Source organism: Corvus hawaiiensis, chromosome 5, assembly GCF_020740725.1.
Source record: "Corvus hawaiiensis isolate bCorHaw1 chromosome 5, bCorHaw1.pri.cur, whole genome shotgun sequence".
NCBI lineage: Eukaryota > Metazoa > Chordata > Aves > Passeriformes > Corvidae > Corvus > Corvus hawaiiensis.
The window spans coordinates 40,725,201-40,741,989 of NC_063217.1; the positions used below are offsets into that span (position 1 = coordinate 40,725,201).

General features: G+C 40.4%; 1 protein-coding gene and 1 long non-coding RNA gene across 4 annotated transcripts in view; both read right to left on the minus strand.

The window, feature by feature from the left end:
- The window catches only part of KLHL2 (kelch like family member 2), a 57,129-nt gene extending 52,024 nt beyond the window's left edge, over nucleotides 1–5,105 (minus strand). For 2 of the 3 annotated variants that reach the window (XM_048303662.1, XM_048303660.1), the window contains exons 1-2: nucleotides 4,954–5,105; nucleotides 1,944–2,069 (exon numbers count right to left, since the gene is read on the minus strand). In XM_048303662.1, the coding sequence (XP_048159619.1) occupies nucleotides 1,944–2,069; nucleotides 4,954–4,976 (149 nt within the window). In that variant the 5' untranslated portion in view covers nucleotides 4,977–5,105. Of the gene's footprint in view, nucleotides 1–1,943; nucleotides 2,070–4,160; nucleotides 4,422–4,953 lie in introns of those variants that run through there. The other variant, XM_048303661.1, reaches the window with a different exon arrangement.
- A 3,532-nt stretch (nucleotides 5,106–8,637) lies between these two features.
- Nucleotides 8,638–16,733, minus strand: LOC125325669. The gene is made up of 3 exons (XR_007203476.1): nucleotides 16,379–16,733; nucleotides 15,746–15,837; nucleotides 8,638–10,984 (listed from the first exon to the last, which is right to left on the minus strand). It is a non-coding gene; the product is annotated as an uncharacterized LOC125325669 (long non-coding RNA).
- Between the last annotated feature and the right edge of the window lie 56 nt (nucleotides 16,734–16,789).

Genomic DNA, 16,789 nt, shown 5'->3' on the forward strand with positions numbered 1-16,789 from the left:
TGTAATTTTGTCATATGTCAAGAATTAATTAGCTATCCTAATGAGTTCTCTACTCAGTGTTGAGGTGATGGTGAGCAATGAAATGACAAAAAATACAAAGGACAAAATTGCTCAAACTTGTCAAAATTTGAAGGCACATAAAAACTCCTTAATGAGCTACTAGAGCCAGGCAACTTGACAGCAGCCCAAAATTTAATATAAACACACAGAATTAAGCATTCAAAACCAAGTGTATTTAAATGCTTAAGCAAATGATTTTTTCACTAGCTATTCACTTCTTGGAGAGCATACCCCTGCCAAATACCTGTTTGTGCTACACTAATGAAAAGAACTGAGATTGGCTACATTTTTAAAGTTGTTTCTAAATCAAAAATATCATTTACTTAATTAATATTAGATCTCTGTTTAGAGCAATGAAGTCTGAAACATTTTAAAGATATTTCTGCTTATTATTTCAAACAAATGAATGCAACTAGAAATGTTTATAATTTTATCTAATTACCACTTAACGTCTTAAAAGCTGTACTCATCTCAAATAGTAAACATTCTTGCATTGACCACCTTATTAAATGAGAACTAGTTAAGGTTATATGGCGCAGCTCCTGCTCAAACTTTAAGTATTTATACATGCAAGGCAAAATTACTCAAATTGCTTCTACAGCAATTTGAATTTAGGTAACCATGGAAACTAAAGTATATTCTGAAAATAATCCATGGGCTTCAAAAATGCACTCTGCTGGAAGATGGCAAATCTTTTACTTGCAACACAGCAAAATGCAGGTAAGGTTTTTGCCTTCCAAAACTATCGCAAGATTCATTCTGGGAAACCTTCTCCATGTAAACTCTTGCTCATCCTCAGGAATTCATTGCTACCGACTCTAGCCAGGCTTTGTTATGCTCCTTGAGACACCATATCTGCTTACTGGGACACTTGAAAAAGCCAAGGGCATAACTTAGGTGAAACAACAAGTGTCAGTCTATGCAGCACATAAAGGTTTACCTATATAGAACACAGAAGATCAAAGGCAGAGGCATACTTTAAAAGGGTATCAGTTGCTGTGTTTCTTTTTGGCGAAGCCTCTCCAATTTTTAATTTTATACAGGAAATAACAAAGAACTACAGGATTTTCACAGCCTCCAGTACTGTCTCTGCTAGAGAAGTATTTTTATTTAATTTTTCCATTGTTGCTGTTAGTTATAGCACTGAATTACTGTCAGTGATAGCTGTGAGTCCTGATTTCCAGAGCTCAGTTGTGAGCTCTAATTACCAGCTGTCACAGTTTCCAACATCACTTCACCTACTCATATGTAAAATATAAATCAATATGGATGCTAAGAACACCATCAGAACCAGCCTCCCAGTTTTGCTGAAACCGATGGTAGTATCCCTCAAGGTCTTAGAAAACTTTATTGAGAAAAGTTACTTTCAACATTTGATTTGGGAGTTCATCAATTTCTCCCAGGGGGCAGGTAAATGATAACTAAGAAAATGTACAGTCAGTTGGTTTATACTGTGACCTATGTCTCCAGACTAGAAAATTTTAGCATTTTTCTAGTTCACAGCCTACCAAGAAAATCAACAATATGCACACAAAGAGCCTAAGGCCCAACCAGAGTCACTTTTCATCTATCCAGGATCAACTACGTACAAGACAGGATCAGTAGCTGTAACTCCTTAAATACAATCTGTACGTATTTTTCAAGTCTCATAAAACTAGTTTTGACTAACTTATCAGGTGCAAAAATATACTGCATACATTACAGCTATCATCACATGGCTATCATTCAGCTATCACTTTATTGTATATTTAATCCTTCTCATCAGCTATACTTCTGAAATTGTATGTTCTTAATAAACAGACCACTATTATTAACTTCATAAGTGCAAATGAAAGTAAAAATGAACTATGGACTCCAGGCAGATGTATATGGTGAAGTAATACCTTCTTAATTCATTCATAACTTTAAAAGCTTTCTTCATGTGCCATGGATTTACTGTAATAGGACAGTGAATTTCGGTGTTATCATCTTTCAGATCCAAGGGCTTCTGATGGCAAAGTTTGGTACATCTGGAAAGAAAGAGTTAAAAAATAAAGTTAATACTTCTGTCTAATCTCCAGTGCTGACACTTCTTATTCAGTTCACCTTCATCTTGGGGAGAAGAAGAAGATTTGCACATGAAACTACATCTTTACTCCAAGCAATTTCGGTATCCCTATTACCAAAGGTGTAGAGGAATAGATAGAATTCCCGTGGAAGTAGTAAGTTGGTGACTAACACTAGTGACGTTCACGGAGGCTAACAATAATCTCCCCTAAAGAAAACATGAAGATGTTTTCCGGTTTTGTGAATATTGTTTTATTTAGTTGAGAAATACTCTAGAATATTTCCAACAAGCTCTGAAGTGAGGGCAGAATTAGTTTGGGGAACTTTTGACCTAGTGCCCACACAGATCAGTGGCAGAATGCAGCAACCATCACCCCAGTCTCTTAATGCCTTTGCTGCCTGTGTAGTAAGAGCTTCTCTCTGCACTTCTACCAGGAACTCACTCACTGTTTCACACGGCTCCTAGTTCTCCTCTGACAGGAGGACTGTCTACTGACTACTGTAATTATCCAGGCTTTCCCTAGCAGCAGCATAAGACATGGGTGACTGAGAAAATGTGGGTAGTTCTGTATATTCACTCAATGTTTTGAAAAGCATGATGTACATAAGTGACCAGCCTCTTCATTGTTCTTACTCTCAAAGTCCCACTCCAAATAGCAAGAGAAGAACTAAGCAGTGTGAAAAATCCTTAACTCTAGCTACAATTAATGCTTTCTGTAAGACAGACCCAGGTTCTACGGACACTAACTTCTGTAGAAAAATTATTATATATGCTGCTCAGTCACTCAGACTGCCCAAACAGCAAATGGGCTTTTCATGCCAAACCAAACCAATGAGTTTCCTGTTTACACTCACAATGTTGCTCTTACAAAGCAATCTGTGTTGTTGTGGCACTTAGAAAATGCGTAGCATCTTTATTTTACAGTACTGTAACTGATTCCTGAACCTGTATACTGACAATAAGCAAAGGTACTTGATGGGGCCACAAACCCTGGTACATCAAAGATCTGATTTCAAATGAAAATTCAACCTTACTAGCATTAGGTAAGCACAGTCAAACTGAACATATTCAGTGACTCACATAACTGCAACCTCTCTTCTACTATACCTGAAACTTTTTAACTGGGCATGCCTAAAGAAGCTTAAAAGAAAAAATCCAACAAAAATTTAAGATTTTAACCTAGAACTCTATGTTCTGTGGACTACAATAGTGGAAAGCTAATGAGCTGGCTTTATTTATCATTTTCCCAAAACTAGCTACAAAATCTTGGAGTAAAACAATACAAAATTGCATCAGATAACAAAGGAATGTAAAAAGTCTCCGTAAAACATTCACTAACCAAGTAACATCCATCCACAGAACTCTAACTACTACCAGCTTAACACAGTGTACCATGAAACTGGTATGAATTAGAAGTTTCATACTCAATTTTGAAAATTATACAATTCATTACTGAAAAGGGACAAATAACAGGCAGGAAGTCTGCATCAATCAAAAAAAAAGCCCCAAACAAGTTATTCAGCACATACATATGCTACATCACAGAGGTAAAATAAGAAAGACATTCTATCTAGCAAACTCCTTTAGACAGGATGTTACTTTTCTACATTATGTGACATATGCTGTAATCAGAATTCCAAAAATTTATAGACAGAAATCAGTGACTGCAGAAAACATTCAAAACACCAAAGACCAGAAGAGACCCAGCTTTTAATTATACCACCGATTTACCAAGTCCAAGATAGAACACTTTTCATTGCAACTTTCTACATCCCAAAGCAATGCATCTCTATTTATCTGCATACGTATACAAGCTGTGTACACATCAAATACAGCTATGCAAGGAAAAGAAAAGTGATCGCAGTTGTCCGTAAAGAGCTGTCAAGCAACTTGGATTAGATGGAGGAGTTCCCATGAAGTGTAAATTAATTTGCTGAAATTTCATTAGCTTGTCACAAAGGATGACTTTGTTTTAAGGTAATGAAGCCTACAAAACCGTCAGTCATACACCTTCTGTTTTGGGAAGTGCCAGTCCGCCTGGAGTCTCTCTTACCATTTCACCGGTTGGGTCAGAGCTCTCTGCAACTGGTTTCCTTCGGTTTGTTCTCAAGAACCTCACCCACAGCGTGCCTGAAATCTACCTCCCGAAGGCACAGGATGAAGTTGCACTGAACCGGAGCCTGTGAAAGGACTGAGCCCAGCTGAGGTGCAGCTGGAGATGGTCGCCTGGAGTGCATTGCCTGGGCACTGCCACTAAAAAAGATGCTTAACTAAATAACCAGAAAACCGGGAGTGAGATAAGCACGACTGCTGAGTCAAACAAGGAGTAATTTGGGACCACATATGGAGGAAGCAGAAGGAGTGAGGGGGAGGAGGGAGAAAAAGCCCGCCTGTCCCCACAAGCTGGAAGGCGCACGGGAAGGCGGCGGGGCGGGGGTGCCGGCAGCGCTGCCCGCCCGCGGGAGCGCCCGCTCCCCCCGCCGCACGGTGCCCGCGGCCGGCACCGCAGCGACACAACCGGGCATCTCCGAACCCCGGGCGGCCGCGCTGGCCCGCCGGGCACCGGTTCCGCCACCAGGTCGCCGACACGACCCTCCCGCCGGCGCTGCCCCGCGGCCGGTTCCGAGCGTCCCCCATCCGCGGACACCGCTTCCCCCCCGGCGACGAGGGGCCCGGCGGGGCCGACCGGGCTGCGGAGCGCCGTGGCACCTCCGCCCGCTGCTGCGCCGCCCCAGCCCACGGACCCCACAGCGCTCCGCTCCGCACAGCCGTCCCGGCGGGCTCCGGGCGCCCGCCTGCCTCCCCGCCCGCCCCGCCGCCGCCGCCGCCGCCGCCGCCGCACTCACACGGGCGGCAGCAGCATCTCCATCGCGGCTCCGCTCGGGCTTCCTCCGTGCAACGCAGGCGCGGCGAGCTGCCGCCAGCACCATGCCAGCTGCGCTGCCCCGCCGCAGGTGCGGGGAGCGGCTGAGCCCGCCCGGCCGAGCCCCGCCGCCGCCGGGAGCCGCCGGCGCTGCCGCTTCCGGGTGCCCGCCCGCGGGAGGGCGCGGCGGGGACGGGCCGCTGTGCGCAGGCGCGGCGGCAGCGGCCGGCCCGGCCCGGCCCGCGTGGTCTCTGCGGTGGTGGCGGCGAGGGCTGCGGTAGCTGCGGTGCGCAGGGGCCGCCTCGCTGGAGCCTTCCACCCTGGCCTCGGGATTTTTGGAGGAGGCTGAGACGGCGCTGCCCTTGCCGAAAGAAGCGTGGCCTTCGAGTGGGATGAGCCAGGGTCTAGCGCCCAAGTGCGTGTCTCCTCCTTCTCAGGAAAGCCGTGGCTCAGGGCAGAGCTGGAGAGCGACAGCCCGAGCTGCCCTGCGCAGCGACACATCCCGGGGAGCGCCCGGGTTAGGCTGTCCGCAGCACCAGGAAGGATGGCTTGGAGCGCTCGCGTGGGGACACACAGGTGCTCTGTCCTAGGGTAAAAAAAAAAAAAAAATAAAGCGGTCCCAGGTCTCCTCAGTGAGAAAATCCACCAGCAGGTGCATGCCGTGAGGGTCACGGGCATCTTCTTCGCATGCCAGCCAAGGTCCGACACCAGCTCGAGCAGGGGCCGAACGGAAGAGCCAAAGTGCATCGGGACAGAGGAGGTGAAAAGGCTGTAGTTCCTTGTGACCGGCTGGATCTCATCGGCTTTTATTTGATCAAGTCCAGCAGGAACCCTGCCACTCAAAACAGCTGGCCTCCTGTCTTTAGCAAACGTTGCTGACATTGATCATTAAGTACATGAGTTGTTATTAGTGTTTGCTGAAGTAGCCTCTGTGATGCAAAATGGCAAAAAGAAAAATGAACAGGGATCTATTTCAAACGTGTCTTTGTAAACGGCACTAATTCAAGCAATGATCCAGAATACATTTAGCAACTTCTGAGTTGCGGCATTAGAGAAGAATTTACTGCATTTAAACCTCTGTAAATTACTTCTAAATCTTTGAAGATTGTGTAGTGGAAAATGGGTTTAGCAAGCTGAACACAATTCAGGTATTTAAGTAAAATTAAAATGCTTCTTCACTGAAGCAAGAGATTTTAAATTGGAATAGTATCTCTAAACTAATAAATCTGCTAATAACTGACCAACACTATTTTTGTAAGAGTGAGAAGAGTTTGAGGACAGCATATTTCAAGTAGGAGTCAAAACAAAATGGCAAGTGTGTTTTGGGTGAAGAATATTATAGATGGATGCTGAAAGCCTTCACCAGTGTTTCTAATAAAATCACTGGCTATTAAAACTTTATGTATTTTAATCTATAATTTTCATCTTTGCTAATCTCCAATAATACTCCTCACTTGGAAAATGCCATTTTAATTTTCTCAGTTTACCAATCGTCTTTCACTACAGTGATGTTTGATTTGGGAACACTTCAAAATTTTTCCAATGGGTTTCCACTGGAGGTTTTTCTAAATTAAATAAACATAGTTGGCAGTGCCTGTTTTTACGAAGCGTGTGCTTTGTAAGTGCTGAATTTGTCTCTTCTCAAGAGACAACTAGATTTGCCTTTGGGTTGTATTGGAGAAGACAAGGTACTTGTTAAAGATTTAGATACACAACAAAACCTGCTTGCAGGGAAGTCTACTCCAAAGGAGCCAGCCAGCAATAATGCTCTCTGAAATAGGGGGTTGAAATTCAGCTGGCTCCACGTAGCATAGCATCACCAAGGTCTGAGTTCCTAAGTAGATGTGGCCTGGTTAGATCTGAGAGTTGATGATGACTGTCACATCACACTTCCAGGTTTCTATAACTTAGACTAAACTCCTTGACATGTCACTTTGTAAGACAAGGATCCCAACTTCTACTGATCCATAAGACCTAAGTGAATTCTACTGTGTTATGTTTAAGGATCCACACGAGACCATTGTAAACTTGTGAGCTGGTCTGTAAGCTGAGGGGCTTTGTACACTATTTGCATATACATCCTGCAAGCAGGTAGGCAGCTGCAGATTCTGCCCCATGCTAACACGGCAGAACTGTTTAGCAACATTGTTGTGGTTTAACCCGAGCCAGCAGCCAAGCCCCAGGCAGCCACTCGCTCACTCCCCCAACAGTAGGATTGGGGACAAAATCAGGAGGGTAAAAGGTAAAGAATTTGTGGGTTGAGATTAAGACAGTATAACAGGGAAAGCAGAAGCTGCACACACAAGCAAATCAAATCAAGGAATTAATTCATTGCTTCCCATGGGCAGGCAGGTGTGGAGCCATCTCCAGGAGAGCAGGGCCCCATCATGCATAATGGTTACTTGGGAAGACAAACACCATCACTCCAAATATCCTCCCCTTCCTCCTTCTTCTCCCACTTTATATACTGACCATGATGTCATGTGGTGTGGGAATGTCCCTTTGGTCAATTGGGGTCACCTGTCCAGGCTGTGTCTCCTCCCAGCCTCCCATGCACCCCCAACTTCCTCACCAGTGTGGCAAAATGAAAAGCAAAAAAAGCTTTGGCTCTGTGTAAGCCCTGCTCAGAAATAACAAGAACATCTCTATGTTATCAACTCTGTTCAGCACAGATCCAAAACAAAGCCCCATGCCAGCCGCTGTGAAGAAAATTAACTCTACCCCAGCCAAAAACAGCACAAACATTTATTCTTAAATGAACATTAAGCACTTCCAACCTGTGACTTCTCTCATTTTCTTGCAGTGTTGTTTTGGCTTCAGAGCCAAATGTTCAACATTAGTTCAGTTAAATTCTGTGATGCAGAGCATCAGAAAGAAACAAATAGGGCAAGGTTCTATTTTTTTTTTTTCCCTGAAAATTATGTCTTTGTAATTCAATAATTTCAAAAGGAATCATAAAGAGTGGAAGCAAAAAACTACTTCATCCAAACTACATTATGTGGTTGTGGCAAAACAACTTGTATCTCTAACCATGAGAAAACCCATCCTTTAAATACAACGTCTGTATTTTTATGGGATTCTGCTTGATCCAATACCTCTTCTTAGAAAAGAACTTTCAGAGAAAAAACTTATTTATGTATGTCTGTGGGTGTATGTATGTAGTTTTGAAAGGAAATGGGCTATGTATCTTATCTATGATGAAACAGATGTCATTTTTGTTGATGCTGCAGCAATTCGAATTACTGCATTTACTGAGAAAATTCCCTGTCATGTTTCAGGCTGTGCCTATAAGAACTCAGCGCTTTCCCACTTGTTTTAGTGAGTTACAAACGAGTGTGGCCAACACTTACTTAGGATCACATGATTCTTCAGATCTATTGACACTAGAAGTACTTTACTGATACAGAAACCTCGAGACTATCCATCAGTGAATTACACCCAGTGAAAATGAAGTTATGCTAGCAGAGCTCTGCTTGCTAGCAAGATAGTCCCACAAGTTACACAGTCCTACAAATAGAATAACTAATCGTGGTAAAAGTCAGTGTGACTGCAGATATACGTGGTGTTTTATTAGCATCTTCAAGGGATCATGCATTATGCTGACGTGGTCACGTCAGAAGAAATCTGGTTTAGGTTTAGCCACAGAGGACACTGATAAAAGTTCTTACTTATTTTTAATCGACAAACATAGGTTAGGAAGACATCTCCAAAAAAGACAAAAAATAAGGTGGTAAGAACATTTACTCTTGTTTAAGATATTAGAAGTCATAGCTTCTGAAGGATTTGGGTAGAATGCTTATGAGGACATGCTGCTGAGGCTGGGATTCTTTCCATGACCAGGGAAGAGGAAAGGAGGGGGGCTGGATTTGAATACTTAAGTACCTCTCTGTACTCCTATTGCTTCAAAAAAAAAAACAATGTGCTTCTTCACTTTGTTAGCTGTTAGGTTATCCATGTTTGTATCTTCCTGAATTGAGTTGTGAGTACGTTGTGTACAAAATCTATGCAAAAATAAGTATGCATTTATCAAAAATACATGAGGGCACACAGGCATTTTTTCTCCTGTGCATTTCACCCCCAGTAACATTACCATCCAGCAGCAGACCTTTATACAACCCAGGCCCCTGTATCTAAACAAATCCACAAGGACCTTTCTGGAATTCATGACAGGACTTAGGTTCAACACAGACATTAGCTACTACTACATTCTTTTGTCTACGACACTAGCACTAATATCAGCATTAATCCAGCGTTGCCTAATCTTAAAAGGCCTCACTCTAGTGGAAGAAACTCCTTTTTCTTGCTTCAGAAGCATGGAATATTTAACGTTTCAGAGAACCATTGAGCTAAGGACATGAATGCAGTTGAGAAGAATTACACTGAAAAGTAATGTGAAAAGGAAATGCAAGAAAGTGCATGCAGCAGACTGAGAAAGGGACCAGATTGCAGAGGAATATGTACTGGAGAGTAGGCAGAGAGAGAAAAAATAAAACATGTAAATTGGGATTGTGAAATAAGGAATAGCAAAGCAGCTGCCATCAAAGAGAAATTGTACTGTGACCAAAATCACTTCAATACAATTATGCATGGATGAAAATATTTAGTCTTTTCTAGCATTTATTCTCCTGTGTGAGCAATTGCTGGAGCACTAAGAATGGCACATATTTAATGAAAATAGGTAAAGGGATAAGATTTAGTCTGTAAAATTCATGGACCTTATGATGATGATGATGAAAATTAGCACCTAAGAACTGGTTTTTCAGTGTTCAAAACCAGATATAGCATAATTTCCAAAAGGACTTGATATGACACACAGTCTAGTAAACAGACTTTAAGTACTCTAATCCTATTTCTGGAAAAGAAGGGCCACATAAAAAGCAAATAGTATGATGCTTTTGAATTCTACTTGATGGAGAAGCCAGGTCCCTGTGGTCAGTGCTGTGTTCCTGCTAGATTACAGCTTCCAAAAGGAAGTCCTTGCTCAAGTAAGAGTTACGAATGCAGGCAAATGTAGGTCATGGCTATGATTCATATTTGTACTGGAAACTACAAAGATGCAAAGTAGATGTCTTGATGAGCAGATCTAAGGCCCAATACTGCAAAGGTTTGGATTTCAAAGGTTTGGATATAGTGTATCCCTGAGATGACTGTGAAAGAGTCACTTTCTGGTATCTGCAGACTTGTGTTGCTTCCTGTACACTGGATAAGGCAGTCAGGTCTCTATTCTGAGTGGGTTCCATTCACTGAACCAGAAGAAAGCCCATCAAAAATTATCAGATTTCACCTTGTAGCCATGTGATCACTTAGACATGATGCAAAGGTAGCGGCAGAAACCTGCAGCAAGGATGTCTTGGGAAAAGTCAGACCATCTCAATCAGCAACATGCAAAGCTGATCAGAAGTTTCACCCTCAACACAGAATTATACACTACTGAAATAAGTTATGCTCTATTATTGTGTACAGTCTACACCAGAAAACAAAAATGGACTTATTTGCAACATTTAGTTTTTTAGCAAACAATATGTCATAAGCAGTCATTGGGGTTTTTTCCCGGATTATTTTACTTCATAAGAGTGTAGAAAATACTTTTTTTTATTGTTATGTTCTGTCATACTTGTTTAACTTGTCAAAACATTGTTTTCTTGAAAAATGAAGCAAAAGTCATTTTTTTCACAGATAATAACTCTAAAGTATAATACTATATCTATTAGATGCAAGCCCATCAAAGTCCATATACTTCTCCTCCATCATATTCCCCACTCTAACAGCAATATTGCGAGATAGTCCTAACCAGGTCAATCAACCAACACGCCCCTTTCTCAGAAAAAACCGGCTACAGCTCATTAATTAAAATTACATTTAAACAACTGACGTACTGCCATCTAGTGCTTCCTGAAGGCACGGCGAGACAGAGATGGACTCGTTTCAGTAGTCGTGGATATCCAGGATTGGCCTATTGCAAACCAGCTGTTAAAATCATCAATTTCCTGTAGTCATGCTCATTGTGAGCTTACCTAAGAACAGTAATTGGGAGCAGTTTGCATTGTGAAAAGTGACATAGTATGCTGAAGGCATCAATCTGAATATTTACTGTTTCATATGCATATAAACAAGAAAAGAGGAACAGTATTTGCAAAGTCTATATTGCTTGAGGGAACTTTCAGTGAAAATGAAAAATGCTGTAGACTGGGAAAAAGCAAGTGGGATATACCCCACACATTGTACAGATTCTTTTGTTGTACAAAGAGGCAATAAATTCAAAGACATTAAAATATTAACATGTTATATTCAGGGAGGCATAGCAATAACAATCACATAGGTCTAATTACTGCACATAATTTTGCAGAGAGATTGTTCATAGAAAGTGAAAAGCGTATCATGCTGCTGTTCCAGAAATTGAGTAAATCTTCATTTAGAATAACCCTTTCTGTGTGTGTAAGGAAGACTAGAAGTACTGCAAACTTGTTGTTTAATAAAATAGCTCAGGATCAGTACTTGTAACTAGAAAATCTATTAAAATTGGACTCACAGTAAACAGAAAAAAATGAAGGGAAAATTTAAATCAAAGGTAAAAGTATGAAAAGGTTTATTCCAATAATTCTGGTACAAGCAGGTGCTCATAGAATGAGTAGTTTATTATTGTGTTCCTGGAGTAGAATTTTTACTGGTATCAAGGACAGTCCTTTGCCAATATTTCTATGCAAAAGAATATTGGGATCCGGACTAATATACTGAGGTAAAAAAAAAATAGGTAACTTCAGAACTTAAAATTTTCAAGAGAGTATTTGTTGGAATATTAATATTTAACCATACAGCCCAAAAAGTTAGTTTACACGAACTAGTTCTTGACAAGTTCATTTTAAGATTTTCAGACAAACTAATCAGAAAACTGAGAAAAAAGTGGGGGGGGGGGGCGGGGGGAAGCCACCTAATTTTTCCCTGAAATTTCATCGTCTGTCTTTACTTCAATTTTATCAGTAGTTTTCCTGAAGTAATTATCTTAAATATTCCCCTTTTTTAATGAAAATCATCATAGAAAATATATACTCTAAACTCAAATACTTTCAGGAAAACCTCTGTGTGTCCCTTTATATAGTTCAAATAAATGCTTGTCATATTGTGACAGCCTTATAACAGAATGTAAACAGAACTGTGATTTTGAAAAATCAGAAGAAAGTGAAAAAAATTACTCTGCAGAGGGAGTACTCTTCACTCTCCAAATTAGGTATTTTCTTAAGTGTTAAACCATTTAAAACTCAAACTCATCTTTAGCACAAAGTAAGATACATTGTGATACTTAATTCTGAACTTTTATACCTCTAATGTGTATTTCTAAAAATAGATATGAAATTGAAAAGTTGTATCCTTTCTTTAACCTCCATTTATTTGCTTTTTACTATATCTGGGAAATCAGTAAAATTTTAAAAAGTAGACAAGAGTGTCCATTCTGTTTTTCACACTTTTTCTCTTTGCTATTATTTTGCTCTTTGTCTCATCTGCATAAAGCAGTCAAAAATCTCTCTCTACAGCTGTATTATCTACCTGTTTTCATCAGTCCTATCTCTAGACTTCATTATGGACATGTAAGACGTTTTGCCAAATGATTTGTAGTAATAGATTAGCTGAAGTAACCCATGGCCACAGTTAAGCCTCCAGCATTCAAACTTGTACATTAATTGGTGAAAGGCTGAAAGAGTTTTTATCAATACCAGTGATGCATTCTTCTCTTTTCAATAGCTTGTGTTTAACGGCCACAGAATTCTTAATGGGCATTTTACTTATGAAGCAAAAGCTGCATAGCAAGTGGCAGTTTTTGATTACATGATTACCATGTATAAATAGCCCTTTGCTGCTCAACACAAAAGTTTACGCTTGCATGATGTGAAAATCTGAAACCATACATGGCGTGAAATGTTTCTTTGTATTAAACATATTCAGCAGTGAACTGATTTTTTTAACCTCCACGGGATTTAAAAAACTTACAGAAGCTTGAAATAAAATGAGTACTTCTGAAGTGACTGTAATGTTAGGCTGGAACACAGACTGCACTTACTGCAGTATGGCTTTCAGGACTGTTACAACCAATTTGTGCAAATTTCTACTGTTATTTTTACCTTTTCACTTCCCATTTGTATTTTTAGTAATGCTGGGATCTGTCACAATCCCATATTCTCAGAGCTGAGACTGTATTCTTTACATAGAGCTAAATACAGTTTAAGCACTAATTGTAGTATGAAACAGAAACAGTAATAATAATTATATCTTATAGTTGAATGTGAAAAAGTTTGTGAGCCAAATCCTGTTTCCATTCATGCCAATTTTTAAATGAAACTGAGGGGAAGAAAAGTAGATATTACGCCTCTTTGTGAGGATACAATTGTGACAGATAGTCCCCAAATATTGTAATTATTACTGGCATGGCAAAGGTAATGCCTAAGTAGAGCATTTGCTCCTGTGTATCTAATGTCTAAGCAGAGCTTTCCCTAAGGGCAGCATAGCATTGTTGGGCCACACCACATCTTTTTATCTTACCCTTATCGGATACCTTCTGATTACTGAATGACTTGCAGTGGAAATAATTTAAGAATAGACTTTTTTAGACTATCCAGCATTAGAGCATCCTTCAGGAGCCAGACTTTCAAGTTTCTGTACACTGAAGTGACAGTGTCTGCAAAATTTGATGGAAGATGGAACAGGAATTGAGAAGAAGAGAATCTTACTTTATTAAAACCTATCTACAGCACTAAAAGCTCTCACTATAAAAAAATACTGTGAATCTAGTAATTAAAATGATGTATCAAAACCAAAACAAAGGTTGGGTGATCTAGTTGAACAAGAGTGGACTACTACTGTAAGGATTGCATACATGTTTTAGGTAAACCAGTTGAAACTGGCAGTCACATACTTCTAAATATGTTAACTGATGTTGTATACAGTAAGTATTTACACACTTAAAATATTTAAACTTGTAATTTTTTCCCTAACTGCGCTCTTCAGTAATCCATTGAGAACTCTTCATTTTCCATTCAGTAGAAACAAGGTTTACAATTATATATAAAATTATACCTATTCAAATGAGTGCTAATAAATGTAAACTTACTGTGACCTTAAGATTCTAAAATTCTAGTTAGCAGAATTTGTTCTTTTGATTTTATCTTAAACACTTGTGTAATGGCATGTCTCTCACACACTGCATATATGTATTCAAGACATTGGATAGAGGTGTTTTGTAAGTATACCGCACTTTGTAGTAATGGATTATACAGTAGACCAAATTTCTAAATCTCCTAATAAACAGAGATTATTAGAAAATTATCTTTGAACAAGCACAGAGAAATAGCAACTACTTAGCAGCAATTGTGTTCACTTTTTAAATAGCACTGTGCTGATATAATGTATTACATATCTGAAGAAAAAGGCTAAAAGCAAGATTACAGCTAGCCTATAGTATTTTATAGACAGGCAGCAGAAGGAGGAGTACTTCCACAACCTTTATTATTATGCTGATGAAAAAAGGTAGTTACTTAAACTTATGTATCTGAGTGATGAATCAAATTCCTGACTTTAGCTTTCTTGGTTTGTAACACTGTGAACAACTATTCTAAATTGCTTCATTTTTTTTTCTTTAAATGTCCTTCTCCTCTACTGTTTCCCCTCAAATATCATCATTGCCAAATTCAGAATCCAAACTCCCCTGATTAAAGGACAAAAAGGTGCCTGCATTCATGTAAGGAAGCCAACAAAATGTGAGGAAATGAGACATAAATGTGCTGTTGGTCATAAATGAAAACAATAGTAGCTAAGCAACATGAGGTGATATGTGAATTTTTGTGAAAGCCTTCTTTTTATTTGTGGGGTTTTTTTGTTAATTCTTTTAAAAATTAATGCTATTTTAATTATTTTTTTAATAGACGGGTATGAAATATTTTTAATCAATATAAATGTATTTATAGTAAAAAAAATATCCTAGCCATCGTCATTAGCTGGCACTGTTATTAGCTGCTTGGCTGTGGGACTAGGTACAACATACTACACACTAGCACTTCTGGTTTTTCCAGAACAGACACAGCTGCTCCTTGCAAAACAAACAGAAGGTAAAGACTTCATGCTTTTTAGGCTGAGGAAAAGCTCAGGCAAAGGCCCTGTGCAGGTAAGTTGTATAGTCATACAAAGGAACGGGAAGTTCTGGCAGTCACACAGCATCTTCATAAAAATTTCACAATCAAGTCATAGACTGATCTATTGAACCACCCTGAATAACTCTGATGATTATTAGATCTGTGTAGGTGTCAAGCACACCTGCTAAGGTACCTACTTGGCAAGGCAGAACACCTTACAAAAGTAATGCTAATTACTTGAACAGCAACCAGCAAATTGTGGCCTCACTTCACTGTCACTGAAGACTTTTGTCCTCTGCTTGCTGATCAGTGGGATTTGTGTTCTTGTCAGAAATGAAAAAAAAAAGAGGAAGCACAATAAGGAGGAGGAAAGGAACATTTAGGTGGAGAAACTGGAATAGAGCATGCTCTTATCACAGGAGTTGGACTTTATCTTAGTCAAACCAGCAAGTTTAAGGCTTCTTTTTCATTTAAGACAGTTGTCTAGTTCATTAAATGTGCTTATCTGTATAAAACAAGAACAAATGAATGCAAGTGATGAATGTAAATGTTCTGGATGGGAGGTTTCAGTAGAGTATTTTTTCTAGAAAAAGATAGCCAAGAAAAGTCACAGAAACTAAGATAAAAAACTTGGAACTTCTTTGAAGCAGCTCATACCTCAAGAGCAGTTTTCACCCCTTGGCACTTCGACATGTTTTCAAGAGCGGTAGAGTCACTGCAGCTGTTCAGGGTGACAGTCCTGGCTTCTCCTAAATAATACACATAGAACAATTACAACCTGGAGAGGATACAATCTTGCTTGTCTTTCAGACCCCAGTTACAGCTTTGATCCTCTTCAGAGTCCTCACTAGCATTAGCTGAAGGTTAAGGGATGTTCATACAGAACAAACAGAAGGTTAAGAAACATTAGCAGATGAACAGAGCACACAACAGGTAATAAATATGATGCTTTGGAAATTCATACTTTGCACATGCTTGAGCACTGTGTCATTCTGATCCTTCCCCTTTCAGAAAGGTTATAGCTGAAAAATATCAGAGGCTAACAAAGATTGCCCAAGAATAACTAAGCACAACTAAGTGGTTGAGGAGTATCCAGAATACACACGGCTGTCAATGTCAGTAAGACAGAGAGATCCATAAAGTGAGTAGTCTGGACACTGTGAGTGGCCACACTCTGTCTCAGTGTGATCACAAAGGGTTAAAAAATTAAATTAGCAATGACACATTTTAAAGAAAACGTGTTTCTTCACAAAATATACAACTGAGCCAGAAATATCTTAGAAAACTTACAAAGTGCCTAATGCATGCTAGAACTTTTCGTGATTTGAAGGGGCAACCCGGTCCACTGGAAACAGTAACTAGCTGCATAGACTCCATCCTTTCTTCAAGAAGTCCCTGCAAGACCAATTGGGGATGGGAAAATACTCTGCACTACAAGCTGACAGCAACACTACGCTTCCTTTACCCCCACACTTTGGCCAACCATCTGCTGCTGGGGTACTTTCGCCTCCCAGCGCTGCCTCCCGAGACACGGCCCCGCAAGGACGCCAGCCCGGAGCCTGCTGTAAGTGGTCTTCGTTTTGAATTCAGTCGCGGGCTGCCGAGAGAGCAGCACCGAGCATGGCCCCGGGACAGCGCGGCACCCGAGGGCGGGCGGCGGGCACGGAGCTGTGCCCGGGCGGCGGGCCGGGGGCTGAGGCG